This window comes from Urocitellus parryii, chromosome 9, assembly GCF_045843805.1.
Source record: "Urocitellus parryii isolate mUroPar1 chromosome 9, mUroPar1.hap1, whole genome shotgun sequence".
NCBI lineage: Eukaryota > Metazoa > Chordata > Mammalia > Rodentia > Sciuridae > Urocitellus > Urocitellus parryii.
In genome coordinates this window covers 72,561,054-72,577,266 of record NC_135539.1, presented here as the reverse complement: position 1 = coordinate 72,577,266, position 16,213 = coordinate 72,561,054, and the positions used below count along the sequence as shown (strand labels likewise).

At 36.5% G+C, this 16,213-nt stretch overlaps 1 protein-coding gene across 1 annotated transcript in view; it reads left to right on the top strand.

Moving 5' to 3' along the window:
- Positions 1-16,213, top strand: part of Taf3 (TATA-box binding protein associated factor 3) — a 168,550-nt gene that overhangs the window by 117,114 nt on the left and 35,223 nt on the right. The window contains exon 3 of the mRNA XM_026391815.2: positions 4,603-6,431. Coding sequence (XP_026247600.2) covers positions 4,603-6,431 — 1,829 coding nt within the window. The remainder of the gene's footprint in view (positions 1-4,602; positions 6,432-16,213) is intronic.

Here is a 16,213-nt window from a genome sequence, read left to right as displayed (position 1 = left end):
TAGGTTATGGTTTTACAGTATTTATTCATTATCATGCATTATACCTTATGTATACACTGTGGTGTTTGTAGGTATCAGATAATTACTCATTTAAAAGATTATTTAAAATGCCTTCATACTTTCTGCTGTTCTTATTAAAATTATAAGGCTTTCTTTTCCAGCAAAGTTCTTTGCCCATTTTGATTGATTTTGATACTACAATTAAAGTTTTCTTATAAGATTTTAAAAAGTGAATAGGAAATTATAAATTAAACTAATAACCTTGATTCTTTAAAAAAAACTATTTTCAAACCTTTTTATTTTAGGTATTCTTAAAATCAACATTTGTGATAATGTAGTATTGTAATTAATATCTATACTTTAAATCACATAAAACCTCTAGATTAATATGTTGGCAACAGGGACTTGAAATTTATAGAAATAAATTAGCAACACCAGAATATAATCCTGGCTAGTTTTTGTGTAGTCCTACTTTGAAACAAGTTTTATGCCAATTTTTTTCTTTCATTTAACAACCAATATTAGTTTTTTATTATTTTTATGAGTTATTTTAACTCTAAAAACAAACCAATGAATTTTCTAAGTTATTTATATGAAGCTATTAATTTTCTTCCTAGCCAAACCAGACATACTTTCTTCAGTTCAAATATCTATCTGGCAGCCATCTTGCCAATTCCAATCTGATAAAATTGCACTAATAAAATAATACAATTTCAAGCATACTATGTTCAGAATACAATTTTTCAAGCTGTTCTGCTTAAAAACCAGTTGTTGCATCTGGAGGACTCAAAATTATCTTACTAGTATAATAGTCCTTGGGTAACCCCTTTCTAGAGACTGTTTAAGTTAGAGCATTTCCCAATATCTTGCTAAGGAGCTCTCTAGAGGACTCATATTCAAAAGTAAGACAGATTGAAATTAGCCTCCAGAATTAGAACAAAGTGCACCTTTCCCCCGTTTTTTCCAATCAGTGTGTCTTTCTTTCTCTTTCTCTTTTCTTCTTTCTTTCCTTCTTTTTTTTTTTTTCTTTTTCTTTTCTTGTACTGTGGATCAAACCAGGGTCAGTTAACCACTGATCTATATCCCTATCCCTTTTTATATTTTGAGGCAGGGTCTTGCTACATTGCTTAAAAGATCTAGCTCAGTTGCTCAGGCTGGCCTTGAACTTGGAACCTTCCTGCCTCTCATCTTCTCATGTTGCTTTGGATTTCAGGCCTGCACCACCTATGTGGTCAGAGTTCGTTTTAATACATTATTGCTGCCAAACCTTTATCTTTCTGCCTTGGCATCTTTGGGATTTATGAATCACTATAGAGTAAAAGGAAATTCTTTGAAATTTAGAAATATAATATTAATAAGTATTCTAAAAAATTTCATTCACTTTGATAATATCCTAAAGTTTCTTCTTTCCGATTTTTCATGTTTACCAGTTGAGCAAATTCATTCTCATAAGAGTAAGGAGGGAATGAAATATTCACATGATCTGAATATGGTAGTTCTAGGACATGGATTATTTGGTCCTTTAAAGGGCCAAATAATAAATCCCTTAGGCATTCTTTGTTACATACGTAACTGTAATACAGTTATACATGCAGCAAAGAGGGTGAGTGGCCATTTCCAGTTTCTAAGGAAAAGCATTACAGAAGGGGGGACATTTGGTGGGAGTCTTAGAAAAAATAGCCACTAGTGTGTCAGGAAGGCAAAGACATTTCAGGCAAAGGGAGTTTCTTGAGCAGAGGCACTGAAGTGTGGCAGAGCCCTGTGTATCTGGGGAACTGCACAGAAGTGTGTCTGGAATGGGTGGAGCACTTCGGCCCACTGTGAATGAAGCTACTTACCATACTGGATCATGGAGCACCTTTCTTAGTCATGCCAGAGAAACTGGATTTTTATATTTTAGAGTGATGATTTTTTCTAACATGTTTTAGTCTAACAACAAAGCTTTTGTGGAAGCTCAGCATGTAAACCATACCTTTGGAGGTAACTCCCCCATTTAATAGAGAATAGGAGAACTCATCTCTACTGAGTAGTAGTCTCAGAACGAATTCCAGAAAATCCTCATCAACTCCAAGGGATGCCTTTTGCAAACTACTTCTGATGGAACCAGTGAAAAGATAAGATGGGGAGCCACACCTCAGATGTGCACACACAGAAAGTCATGTGTAAAAGATGGTTCTGAGGAAGGTGCCACTGAGGCCGAGACCAGATAGAGACTTGTTACAGTTGCAGAGAAGAGGCTTTAGGGCTTGGGACTAAGCAGACAGTAATGGCGGCAAAACATATTAAAGGAAATAGAATAGAAAACTTGTATTCACGGTACAGATTGGAAGGGGACATAGGGAAGGAAGTAATCTGCTATGACTCCTGCGTTTCTGTTCCAGGTACTAGATGGATGATGGTGTCATTATCAAGTAACAGCAGCAAGTATATGCTAAAGTCGCCTTGTTCTTTACAGTTTGCAGAATGCTTCCCATCTGTCGCCTCATCCATGTCCTGTGATCTCCCCTTAATGCTTTTATAGCCTGACTTTTGGTGCTATTATTCTTCATCCTTTTCTCTGTTCTGTTTCTCTAATCTATCTACCTACCTACCTATATCTATCTATCTGTCCAACTTTGGGAAATGAGATCTCACTGTGTTGCTCAGGCCAGTCTTGAATTCACAATCCTCCTTCCTCTGCCTCTTGGGTAGCTGGAATTATGAGAGCACACCCCTACCCCCACCTCTCCTTCATTCTCATTGGCCTCATGAGTCCTGACTTGATTCTCTAGGCTTCCTTTTTAAAATTCTTGCTCCACTGGTCTCCTTGACATCCGATCCTCTGTATTTCTTTAATTCTTCTTCCCCTTATCTTTATATGTAGTTATTCTTCAAAATATTTGAACCTGCTGCCTCTTATTTCACCCTTGCTCATACATCTATTATTATGATTTCAATCATCTCAAGAAAGAGCCTTCTCTCACACACCCTGACCTATTTTCTGAACTTCGGAATTATGTTTTTAGCTGCCTACAAGACATTGCTGACTAAATGTTTATCAAACTCTGTGTCTAGGCATCGAAGTAATCACTGTCCTCTTTTTCCTTATTTCCTGTTTCTATTAATGACTACATTTATCACTCTCTAGGCCTCAAAGTGTTGAAATTGTATTTGAACCCTTTCTCAACTTTTGTACTTCATTGCTGTTAGGTTCTATCCATTCTGTCTTCAGAACATCATTTACCTCTGTGCTTCCTATTTGTTACCACTATTCTAGTTTAGACTTTCATTGCCTTTTACCTATATCATTTCAGTAACCCTATAACTTGTCCCCTTTCCTTTAGTATCTATTTAGTCTCCCATCCCACTCACCCATATTTCTGCCAGTGTAAGTTTTCTAATACATATCCCAGTCATCTTCTCTGTTTGTCTCCATTTTTGTCCATTGTTGGTTCCAGTAGGCCTCCCTGTCCAGATTACCAGTAGAATAAAGGTCATATTCCTTTTTCTGGAATTCAAAAGTTCTATGATCTGGATACAATTTTACTAAATTTTATTTCCACTGCTTCTCATTTTGCACCCTACTTTCCAAACAAATGAAATTATTCCCTAGTTCTTATATGCTTACTGTTTTCTACTTCTGTCTCTGTCATCTGATCCTTCATCCTGGACTTTGCCACTCCCAATTCCAGATATTCCAAACATTGTATAATTACTAAGTTTTCCCCACGATTAACATTGCTGTGATCTGTTTTCCTCTGAATTTTATAGCACTTTGTCTATGGTACTTATCACTTTCTGTGTGCTATACACATTAGCATTATTTTCCCACTAAATTTTGAGCTCTTTTAAGTTATGAATTCTCCCTGAGCTCTTTCAGTCTATTTTATGCTAAATTAATATATAAAGAAAGAAATAATCTGATGTTGCAACCCTGTCAAGTAGGTAGAGCAAGTAGCATTGGTCCCTTTTGAAAGGTCAGGAAGCAGCCTCCTTGAGGTTGACAGATTGCCCAAGGCTGGTTGCTCTGTAGTGCCAGAACTCTAGCTGAAACATCATCTTTCCAAAGTCTGAACAAAATATATTGTATTATACATACTGCCTCTCAAACAGCTGACATCAAAAAAAATAAGTTATAAGTAGGAAAATAATTATATTCAGAAAATTGAAATTTATTCCAGAAATTTTTTAAAAAGCATGCCTTTCTGTTGCTTCTGAGGATGGTAGTCATATAATAACCCATCTCTTGATTTCTAGAGGGGTGTGTGTATATGTGTGGGGTGGGGCATGGGAAGGACATGGAAATTGATAGACAGTATTTACTCAGGTTAGGAAAAGAGCTCCTTAAGGAAGCAGCAGAAGAAAAACTGGAAATACTTAGCAAAGTCTAGATCCTGAAATTAGAGCCAGGTAACCTGAGAGGAAAACAATTAGTTTATACATCTGCCATCACTGACTATTGCTCTTAAACGAAGGATGGCACACAGGTAGGGAAGAGCCTTGGGAACTTTCAGCTTTACTCTCCAAACAGTTTCATTTCTTTCCTAGAAATTGTCTTTGAAGCATTGTTTTTATTAGCTTTTGTTACATTCTAATAATACTTCTTTTTTCTTTTTTTATCAGAGGAAGAAGAAGAGCAGGTACCCACTGATGGGGGCACATCAGCAGAAGCCATGCAAGTTCCCTTGGAAGAAGATGATGAATTGGAGGAGGAGGAAATTATTAATGATGAAAATTTCTTGGGTAAAAGACCATTGGACAGTCCTGAAGCTGAAGAAATACCTGCCATGAAACGACCTCGGCTATTAAACACTAAAGGGGACACACTAGATGTAGTATTATTGGAAGCTCGAGAACCACTCAGCTCAATAAATACACAAAAGATCCCTCCAATGCTCTCTCCAGTCCATGTACAGGACAATACAGACCTCGCACCTCCATCACCAGAGCCACCCATGTTGGCTCCAGTGGCAAAATCACAAATGCCGACTGCAAAGCCATTAGAAACCAAGTCATTTCCACCCAAAACAAAGACCAAAACCAGTTCTCCAGGACAGAAAACTAAGTCACCTAAAACTACCCAGTCACCAGCAATGGTTGGAAGTCCTATTCGTTCCCCAAAAACTGTCTCCAAAGAAAAGAAATCACCTGGACGTTCTAAAAGCCCCAAAAGCCCCAAAAGCCCCAAGATTATGTCTCATATTCCCCAACCACCTATCAGACCTGAAACACCAAATAGGACTCCTTCAGCCACAGTAAGTGAAAAAATTAGTAAAGACACCATCCAGATAAAACAAACACAAACTCCCCCCGATGCTGGGAAACTGAACAATGAGACTCAGCCGAGAAAGGCTGTGGTGACGGACAAAACGATCGATGACTCTATTGATGCTGTGATTGCTCGAGCCTGTGCTGAACGGGAGCCAGATCCTTTCGAATTTTCTTCTGGATCAGAATCTGAAGGAGATATTTTTACCAGCCCTAAGAGAATTTCAGGTTCGGAGTGTATCACTCCAAAAGCTTCCACTTCTTCGAACAATTTCACCAAGTCAGGATCCACTCCTCTTCCTCTTTCAGGGGGAACTTCAAGTTCTGATAACTCATGGACGATGGATGCCTCCATTGACGAGGTAGTGCGGAAGGCGAAACTAGGAACCCCTGCCAGTGTACCTCCCAGCTTCCCTTATATCTCTTCTCCCTCCATTTCTCCTCCCACTCCTGAACCTCTCCACACTGTGTATGAGGAGAAAACCAAGCTGCCTTCATCAGTGGAGGTAAAGAAGAAGTTGAAAAAAGAACTGAAGACTAAATTAAAAAAGAAAGAAAAGCAGAGGGATAAGGAGAGGGAAAAAGACAGAAGCAAAGAAAAAAGTAAAGAGAAAGATAAAATTAAAGAGAAGGAGAAAGAAAGGGAAGTTGGCAAGGAAACGAAGTACCCATGGAAGGAGTTTCTGAAAGATGAAGAATCAGATCCCTATAAGTTTAAAATAAAAGAATTCGAAGACATTGATCCAAAAGTGAGATTGAAAGATGGAATTGTGAGGAAGGAGAAAGAAAAGCATAAAGATAAGAAGAAAGATAGAGAAAAGGGCAAGAAAGATAAAGATAAGAGAGAAAAGGAAAAACTTAAAGATAAAGGTAGAGAAGAGAAGATGAAGGCCCCACCCGCACCACTGGTATTGCCCCCCAAAGAAATGGCTCTGCCCTTGTTCAGCCCTAGTGCAGCAGTGCGGGTTCCCTCCATGCTGCCTGCCTTGTCACCAATGCTCCCCGAAAAACTATTTGAGGAGAAAGAGAAACCTAAAGAGAAAGAAAGGAAAAAAGACAAAAAGGAGAAGAAGAAAAAGAAAGAGAAAGAGAAGGAGAAGGAGAAGAAAGAGAAGGAAAGGGAGAAAGAGAAAAGAGAGAGAGAGAAGAGAGAGAAAGACAAGGAGAAACACAAGCATGAAAAAGTAAGCAGTTTATCATTTTCGGCACTATCTGAACAAAGTCCTAGTGAAAAACACAGGTAAACAAAGCCAGCAATTCTATCTGTGTTCTGGATGTAAATCACCCATAACTTAACTGGAAATCCATTTGTAATAAGGTTGAAAGTTTAATTTTAATTCTGGAAGCCATAAGCTTGTAATCAAGCCCAACCCATGTACACTTGAAGATGTTAAAAGTTCTTAGCTTAAATTCTGTATTAACTGTGCTAATCTCTGGCAGGTTTTTTTTTTTTTTTTTTGGTTTGTTTTTAGAAATCTGTAATTTTAAAGAGTGAATGATATTTGTGTTAATTATCAAGTATACTGCATAATATTTTGCACTATTAGATACCTGGGAAAAACAGAACCCATTTTTCTAAGCACATACAAAATCATATCTCTGCTTTAAGAGGATAGCAAGGCCCAGGGAAGGACTTCTGACTTGGGTTTCTTTCTGGAGAGCCATTCTGGCATTTATTCAGGGTTCTGACTGTCTACAGTATTTTGAGTAGCATCTCTTATTCCTTCCATTTTCTACATTAACAAGATTAGAACTTGTTCTGAGGCTCTTAGCCTGAGCCTCTAGGCTGGTCTGGCAGTCTGACTTGTGAGCAGAAAGTAATTCCACATAGCAGAGATGTTTACCTTGTCAGTAAACAGAGTTCATCCAGAGAAACTGAAAGATCCTGCTATTTTGTAGGAGCCAGGACCTCCATCCTGTTGGCACAGGACATGGCCTCTGCCCATATGACTTTGTTCTTTCTCCATGGCTCTTGGGATTATTATACTTGTTGACTGGTTGATTTCAAAATTTTGTTTAAAGTTTCTAAAATAGCAACTTTCTATTCAGAGTGCCATCCATACAATCCCTCAGAGATCCTTTCCCTAACCTATAAAAGTGATCTTCTCTGTTTGAACTTGACTTCAAATAATAGTGAGTAATTTTTTTCAACATAATAAATATAAATTTGACCTATAGCAGATCTATTACCAATAACTTTGCAGTATTTTTAACTTCAGACTTATCTAGAAAACTTAATTTGAGTGAAAATGGTAATGGCAGCTCTCACATCTTTCTGCCTAACTTTATTCTTTCTTTGTCCCCCTTGGCCATTCTAAAATAGAAAGACATAGAATGGAAATGCTGATATCAATAACCAAGTATTGGGGCTGGGGGTGTGGCTCAGTGGTAGAGCTCTTACCTAGCACATGTGAGGCACTGGGTTCAATCCTCAGCACCACATAAAAATAAATAAATAAAGACATTGAGTCCACCTATAACTAAAAAAATTTTTTTAAATAACTGAATATTGGCAATTTAAGTATATACAAAAATTCAATTCTTTATTTACATTTTTAAAATTATTTATTATTAAATTATTTATTCTTATGTACAACTTGACAGGTTTGAAAGCACTTCCACATACTTTATTTTCTCCCTCTAACACACCAGTGAAATAGATCCAGCAGGTATTATTATCAGCCTTGAATGAGAAACTGACCCTCAGAGAGTAATATTGTCCAAGCTTGAGATCATGAGAGTAGCAAACAAGCCAAGTCACTTATGCCACAGATATATTTCATATTTTGAAATGTTTATTGTTAGAGATATTGTCGGACAGCAATTAGTCATTTTTCCATCATGTACTAGTAACTTGGCAGCTGAGCCCTCAATCATTCATGGTACTCTTTGCTTTCATTACCATCTTGACTTTGGAAATTCAGTGTCATTGTGTCAGTAATCATTATGAATTTGAGAGAAGCTCATCAGATTAGGTTTGTAACAGCAGTCCATACCTTTCCACAGCATCTACCTGACTTGAAGAAAGAACAGCCCCCAGACCACCTCTGGCAGGCTCAGTTACTTGTCACAGATTTCATCTGACAGAAAGACACACGTTCTTATGCCAGTTTTGATGGATTATGGATCAGAGATATGACAAAAGAAACATTTGTCAAAGTCAGCTATTTTATAAGAAATTTAAAAATAACAAAAATTGCTTTTAGAGTCAGACCTGAATTCAAATCCCAACCCTTGTGAAATTAGGCATGTTCCTTATATTAGATTTAAATGAGATGTAGGATATGCAGAGTACTATAGCTGCACCTAAGTAAATGCCATCTCAATAAACAGAGGTGATGGTGGTGGTGTTATTCCATTTTTAATCTATTTATAAGACTGTAGAGAAAAAAGGGGAGGGGCTGGGGATGTAGCTCAGTCAGTGGAGTGTTTTCCTCGCATGCACAAGGTCCTTGGTTCAATCCCCAGCACCGCAAAAAAAAAAAAAAAAAAAAAGAGTGTAGAAGCCTCTGGGTTTGCTACCTCATTGGACCATACTTGCCAACCTGATAGTACAAGTGGTCAATCAACTATTGTTATGCTTTGAACAAATCATTTCTGCTTTGTTAGCATTCATTTAAATTTTAGTTCTTTATATAGATATGAAAGGATAAAGGCCACTGCAACTCATGGAAATGCCTTGACAATAAGTAGAAATTGAGATATTAATATAAACTTTAAAACTTTTCTTTCTTCAACCCCACTTAAGTAAAATGAGTAATTGAAAGTAGACCTGAAATGGAGTTACATATGATCTATGAATTCTTACATGTTCACAGAATTAAGGCAACAAGGATAAATTTTAAAATCTCCCATTTTTGTTGCCTACTTACACAGATTTTACCAGCCTTGTCCACATTTATCAATACCAGTGGCCAACTAAGACATCATTAATTAAACAAGAATTGCTTAGTGAGTGGAAGTAGCTTTGGTCTTTGGAATTCAGCATAAGATCCCGAATAAAGTGTTTTAGCTTCTTTAATCCTTACATATTTCATATTTAGTATAGAAATAATGATAACACTAAAAATAGCAAAATAGTAATAGTTAATGTTTAATTACATATTCCGAACACCATAGTGAGAACTTTGTATAATCATAAGTCCTTACCAAACCCTCTGAGGTAGGCACTGTAGTGATTATCACTTAAAGATGAAAAATTGAGTTTTAGAAAGATGAATAAGCTTGTCCAAGATAACACACTTAGTAAGTGAGTGACAGGAGCCTGAATTAGCAAGGTGAATTGATGTTCCTAACCACTGTGTTTTCCTACATTAAGTTAAAAATGGGGTGAGTGAAATAATATATGCAAACTTTTAGTGCCCCTTTATGAACAATAATAGGCATTAGTTAGTCAAGGTTAGGAGTCTGGTGTGTCACTTATTTAAAATGGAACCATACTAACTTTGTAAGAAAAACCCATTAAGAGCAATTATGTTGACCAGCCATATAGCATAATAGCATTAGCAAAAAGAAGTGGTCAACCTAACAGTATATTTCAGAGCCGTTTAAAATGTTTATTGAAATTTTGGTTTCTGTATCAGTATATGTAATGCTTGATTATTTAAAGTAATGAATCTTTGGGGTTTATATAAATGTATAGGATCATAAGATTACTTTAATTAAAATTTACTCTTGGTATTTTAAGTGTTTTTCGGAGGAAGGATCATTGTAAGAAAACTCCTTGCTATTTATGTTAGTAGAATTGGAAAGTTGTATCTACGTGTGTGTGTGCGCATGCGGGCAGGTACGAGCACACTGCTGGGGATCGAACCCAGTGCCTGTCACGTGCTAGCCAGGGGCTTTACCACTGAGCTCCACCTCCAGCTCCACCTATAATCTTAAATACAAGATAAGCCAAAATCCATCTGTCAAACTGAGGAATGTGTTTTTACACTTGAATGTATTCTTATTTAAATATGATCCTGATGGCCCAGTAGAGTGTTGCCCTAAAAGATGACATCACCATCTGTAAATAAATATGCCCAGTGCTGGCCCACAACTAGCACCGAACATGAGCTTTGGCAATCACACTAATCTTGATTGAGATTCCAGCCCTGCAAGGTGTTTTCTAGCTTCTCATGAGCCTCTCTTAACCTCTTGGACCTCTGCTTCCTTCACTCTGTCTCTGCCCTTCATTCAATACCAAGAAGAGACAGCATCATTGTGTAGTTTACCTCTGTTTAAATATAATAGTTTCATGCCTTCTCTAAGAATATGTTGGCATAAAATGTCTCTCCTTCTTTCTCATAGAAAACACTAAGTGAAGACCAGTTTGTGTCATTTAAGATGAATAGATGACTAACAATTCAGAATTTTCTTAGTGTTGATAACAAATCCATGGATAAGTAAGTGAAAGTTGTATGTAATGGAAAGTCCATAGACTTTATAAAGGATTCCGTAAACTTTAACCTACTGACTGATGAATTGTTTCATTTGAGTTAACATTAGCTATTGAATGAACTAACCTGGATAGCAGATAATTTTAACAACTGTCACTTATTGAGTACATTTGAGTGCCAGACCTGGGCAGAACTCCATTATTTAATCCTCCAAACACCTCTGGGAGTTTGGCATTGCTCTTCCTGTCTTACAATTGGAAAAACTACGCAGAAAGGTTGGATGATTGCTGCAGCACTGGGTGGAAGAGCTGTGGTTGGCCAGGTCTGTCTGCCCGAAGCCTGGGTACCTGTCTTCTCAGGCCCCTCCCTCTGTCTGCTCTGGTATGTCTGAGTAAGGGGAAGCTAGTGGGACAGGGATGGGTAAGAAGGGTCAACACTCTGGAGCAGAGTGACATCATAACTCGATAAAATTCTAGTCCTCGAGGAAACCTTAGCGAGTTCCTGTTCAACTGCCACATTATAAAGACAGGACAGGGATATGTTCCAAGCCTTAATGACTTTAGTAATCAGAACAATTTAAAGTTTTAATGTTTCTTTAATCTATCCACAAATCCTTTAGGGTTTGCCCCTAAATAAGTTTTTATTAAACAGTTTATTCTTTAGAGAATGATAAATAGTCTTAATTTTTTTCCCTTTAACAAAAGACTTTCATCTTGTATTTAAAGTAAAATAGTTTCATTTCTGGTGTTTTTTTCATAAGCTGTTATAACTTGTGAAATAAAGGGGTTTTCAGTAAATAAAATAGTACAGTAAATGGGGGAAATTCTCCCTTTTTATTTCTTATAACTACCTATTCCAAGACAAAACCAGTAACTTAATGTTTAAATAAGCATGTTTAATTATAGAAGTTACCAAAAGTCGCCCTCCGAGCCCTTGCTGAAGCAGGCACAGGTTGTTTGAGTGTCAGCATTGGGTGCCACTCATTATGCTCAACCACAGTCGTGCATCTTCTTCTGTCTTCTTAATATTTTAGATAGCTTATCAGTGTTTAGTTAGACTCTGTTTCAGAAGTATGTAAAGACTCTAATTGCTAAGAAAGACAACAAAAAGGTTACCAGTCAGTAGTGTCCAAATGTTAGGTGATTAAACTTGGCTTTTTGTGAGAAGTATTTATGGATTTTTCCTAACTTATTAGCATAGATGGGAATCTGAACTCGTGCTTGCTGAACTTACTGCTACCACAGCTAGTACACATATATGGTGTTTTTTTTTTTTAATGAAAGGAGTTTAACATTAAAAAAATAAACTTGGACAGATTATATTGACAAAGCTGCCCATTACCTTTGTAGAAAGTCCCTGTCAAAAGATAAACTTTAAAGCTGGAATGCATGAAAGAGTTCCAAGATAGAATTTAAATTTAAACTGATTCTTTATAGATAAGCTTTTTAAAAATCCACCTCTTTGCTTCAAGTCAGGATTTTAAAAATAAATTTCCCCTTTAAATCTCTTGAGCGATTTTCATTTTTTGCAAGGCCGCACTGCTGGTGTCCTGGAAAAATGGAGAGTTAGAGCTTTATCAGTTGGTGCCCTGAGGTATGTGGCAAAGAAGCTAAATCCTTGAAGATTAGCAAAAAAAATGCAGCACATGGCAATAAGGGGCTTATATGACTACTAGTATTAGTTCAGGTGAAAGAAGTATTGCTTATACATAAAACTGGACAAATCCACTGACAATGTATTTTTAGTTAGCTACAAAGGAGTCTTATATTGCTGGACTTTACCTCTTTGGTGAATTGGGAAGCTTAGTAATCCACTGTAAATGCTCTTCTGCTTGCCCCAATTCTCAGCATTACTCCAAAGTGCTGTTCTTTTATTTTAACCCTTAAAAGCTCATGTTGTCCCCAGATTTTGGCTCCATGCCATTAAAAGATGGCATTCGTCATTTTGTTTAAGTAATCAAAGTTGTTTTTATTGAGTTTGTTGTTTCTTAGGAAGTAAGCATGAGAAATTATTTTATAATTATAAGAAGTATCTCTTTTCTTTCAATAAACATTCAGTTAAAGTTGATAAAAGCAAAAATATGGGAAGAAAATTTTGTTTAGAAATTATATTGTCTATATCTATATTAGCATCCTCATTAGTCTTTCTCTTTTAAAAGTTTATTGATCTTGGGCTGGGGTTGTGGCTCAGTGGTGGAGCACTTGCCTAGCGCGTGTGAGGCCCTGGGTTCAATCCTCAGCACTGCATAAAAATAAATAAATAAAGTAAAGGTATTGTGTATAACTACAACTAAAAAAATAAATATTTAAAAAAGTTTATTGATCTTTTTCTATATCTTGAATTTAACTTCTTTGAGAAAAAATGTGTGTAAGTAGTTTATAGTTGTCCTATTTGGGACAATCCCAGTTTGCATCTGTTTTATGGTATAATTAAATCTCCCTTTCACTATCAGAGATGTCTCTGGATAACATGGGCACAATAATTACAGATAAAACTGAGCTGACGAAGCAAAATCATTCATTAATTCAACTAGTTGACTGAATACCTGTTGCCTTTAGGACCCATTCGTACCATTTTTAATCTGACTTATAAAATGGGTCACCATTTTTGTTTGCTTATTCTTCCATGTTATTTTTTATTTTTTATAAGAGGTCATAAATAGATGATATCTTGATTTGTTTGCCCTGTAAGCCATTTAAGACAGTGTCAAAAACCCAAGCTACTTTAGTCAAATGGAGGTGAAGCCAAAGTTAATCTCAATTTCCATATAAATTAGTTATCCTTTCATAGAGAAAAATACATTTTATAACTAACCCTAGCCATCTCACAAGTATGTCATTTATCATAGGAAACCTTGGCTAAGAAAGTGAACCGTTCCATGCAGGACGTCAGCATTATCAGAAAAAGAGCTCAAAATGTGTCAGAGAGCCTAGGAGATGTATGGTAGAACAGGAGATGAATTTGGTGTCAGGAGGATTTAGGCCATTTATATTTACTGACTTTTATATTTACTGGCAAACCAGTTACTCTTTCTGAGCCCTTCATTACATGGGCATAATAATAGCTCCTAGAGCACTTGCTGAATTTGAGATCAAGTTCATAATGTATATAGGGATTTCGTGTAATAGTGTACAAGGATATTATTGTACGATTATTGTTTAGTAAAGAGTAAAAAACTGGGCTGAACACACAATGCAAAGCATAATAATAAGCCAGAATTTTTTTAAGGTAGGGAAAACCACTTTCTTTTTTTAATAAAACTTTAGAAAAAGTTATTTGTTTAAATAATAGTGTTGTGGGTTGAAGGAATGAGGAATAAGAAATATTACTCACTGAACAAGAAGTTCTGCTGTGCTGTTTCACAGATAGCAATAAGGTACTGCACATTTCAGAAAGCTAGAAGAAAGGATTTCGAGAGTTTTTACTTTAAGGAAATGGTAATTATTTGAGGAAATAGATGTGTTTAACCTGATGTAAAAATTACACAACACATTCATGGCAACAAATGGAAAAGAAAGAAAAAATGGTTGTCCCATATAGGATCTATTTATCCATAAAACAGAACCCAGGGCTGGAGTTGTAGCTCAGTGGTAGAGCACTGCCTTGCCCGTGTGAGGCACCAGGTTCGACCCTCAGCACCACATAAAAATAAATAAATAAAATAAAGGTATTGTGTCTACTGACAACTAAAATATTTTTTGAAAACTTATTAAAAATAAGTTGATTTTTAAAAAACAGAACCCATAATATCTACTCCATGTAGTTGTTAAAAATCCTTAAGGAGAACATCTGGAAAATAACTAGGCACAATGCCTTGTCAAGTTGTAAGTGACTTGTAAATGTTTATATATTTTGGTTATATTTATTTATTTACATAAAGTGGGAAGGTGCAAAAAGTATGGAAGTCTTAACAGTTCACAAAATAAAGACTGAATCTATGGTTTTCAGATTTATTTAGATATGAGCTTTTCATTTAAAAAAAATGTTTTTGAAGAAAGAACACAAACCCTAGGTAGTTATATATGGGTCTTGCTCTACCCCATCATAGTGACCCTTGATCCTCTGGGACCTTCAGGAAAACCACTGTTCTGTTCTGTCTGCAGAGCTGGACAGATGAAGGACAGCAGCCAAAAGTGAGAGCGAGTGTGTTTTGGGGGTGACATTGGTAAATTAAGATTTGGATGTTATGAGATGAAATGCATGATATTTAGTTGGAATTTTTCAATACACAAGCTTCTGTCTTGGTCTTAGGTTCAAGCAATCAGTGTTAGTATAGAAGGGGAAAGTTTGAAGACATGACAGTGGAAACTGAGGACATTGATGAGATCACTAAAGAAGAAACTGGAATGACAAGAGGAGAGGAACAAGCAATGTTGGGCAAAAGCAGGGGCTGTATAAAGAGGGTAGAGGCTTACTAAGGCCTGTAATGGAGAAAAATATTGGAACATTTGCCAGTAGTTAATGTCTGCAAAGAGTGGTTTTAGGGCTGGGTTTGTGGCTCAGTGGTAGAGTGCTCACCTAGCATGCACTGGGTTCAATCCTCAGCACCACAAAAATAGAATAAAGGTATTGTGTCCATCTATAACTAAAAAGCAAAAAAAAAAAAAAAGTGGTTTTAGTGGTGAGGTTGGGGCAGAAACCAGAGTGGGTCAAGGAAAGAATAAGAGATGAACAGACAGCAAAGCCAATAAAAGAGACAACAAATTGAAGACTGAAAAATGTGAGAAGTTGTTAGCCAGATGTTGAGGAGAAGGTAAAAAAAAAAAAATTTAAAGGTAGAATTGAGTATATTTAAAAGATAGACAGGGGCTATGGTTGTAGCTCAGTGGTAGAACACTTGCATAGCTTGTGTGAGGTACTGGGTTTGATCCTCAGCACCACATAAAAATAAATAATATAAAGTTCTAAAAAAAATACAGTAACATAAAAAACAACTTAAAATAAATAAAACCTAGATTAAAATAATTAGTGGAATGGAGAGGCTGAGGAAGAAGACTCAAAGCTAACATAGGTGGACTGTAGGTTATGGTTAGGGTGCAGAGACGTTTATACATTTATGGGGAGTTGAAGGAGTTTTCCTGTCATTGGTCGCAATGCTTTTTCCTATGGAGTTTGCTAATGGGGGGAGGGGGGTTAGGAAGGGACTTGAAAGAGATAAAGGTTTGAAATCATTGCTTTATATTCATGCTTGAAATGTGTCTTAAGCATGTGTCACTGTGATAGACACCAGGAAATAGCAACAAACAAAATAGATGTGGTGTCTGCCCGGCTGGAAATCCAAATAAACAGATAGTATTGAAGGCATAGATGAAGGTAGTTCTTTTAAGATTTTCTTTGATATCACTCAGTGCCTGGAGGATAATTTTAGGTTGGTCCTAGTTGAACAGCAGAATACCCAAGAGGCAAGAGACTTGGGGATATGTTCAAGATAAGTTGTTAATTTAACAAATGTTTGTTGACCTGCCAGGCATTGTCAAAGAGAATGGTCAGAGCAGATCTTGATGTGATGATAGATTTTTTTAAAAATGATGATAGTAAACTTCCTAGAAACAAATAAATACATAGGAAAAAAAACACTAGATTTG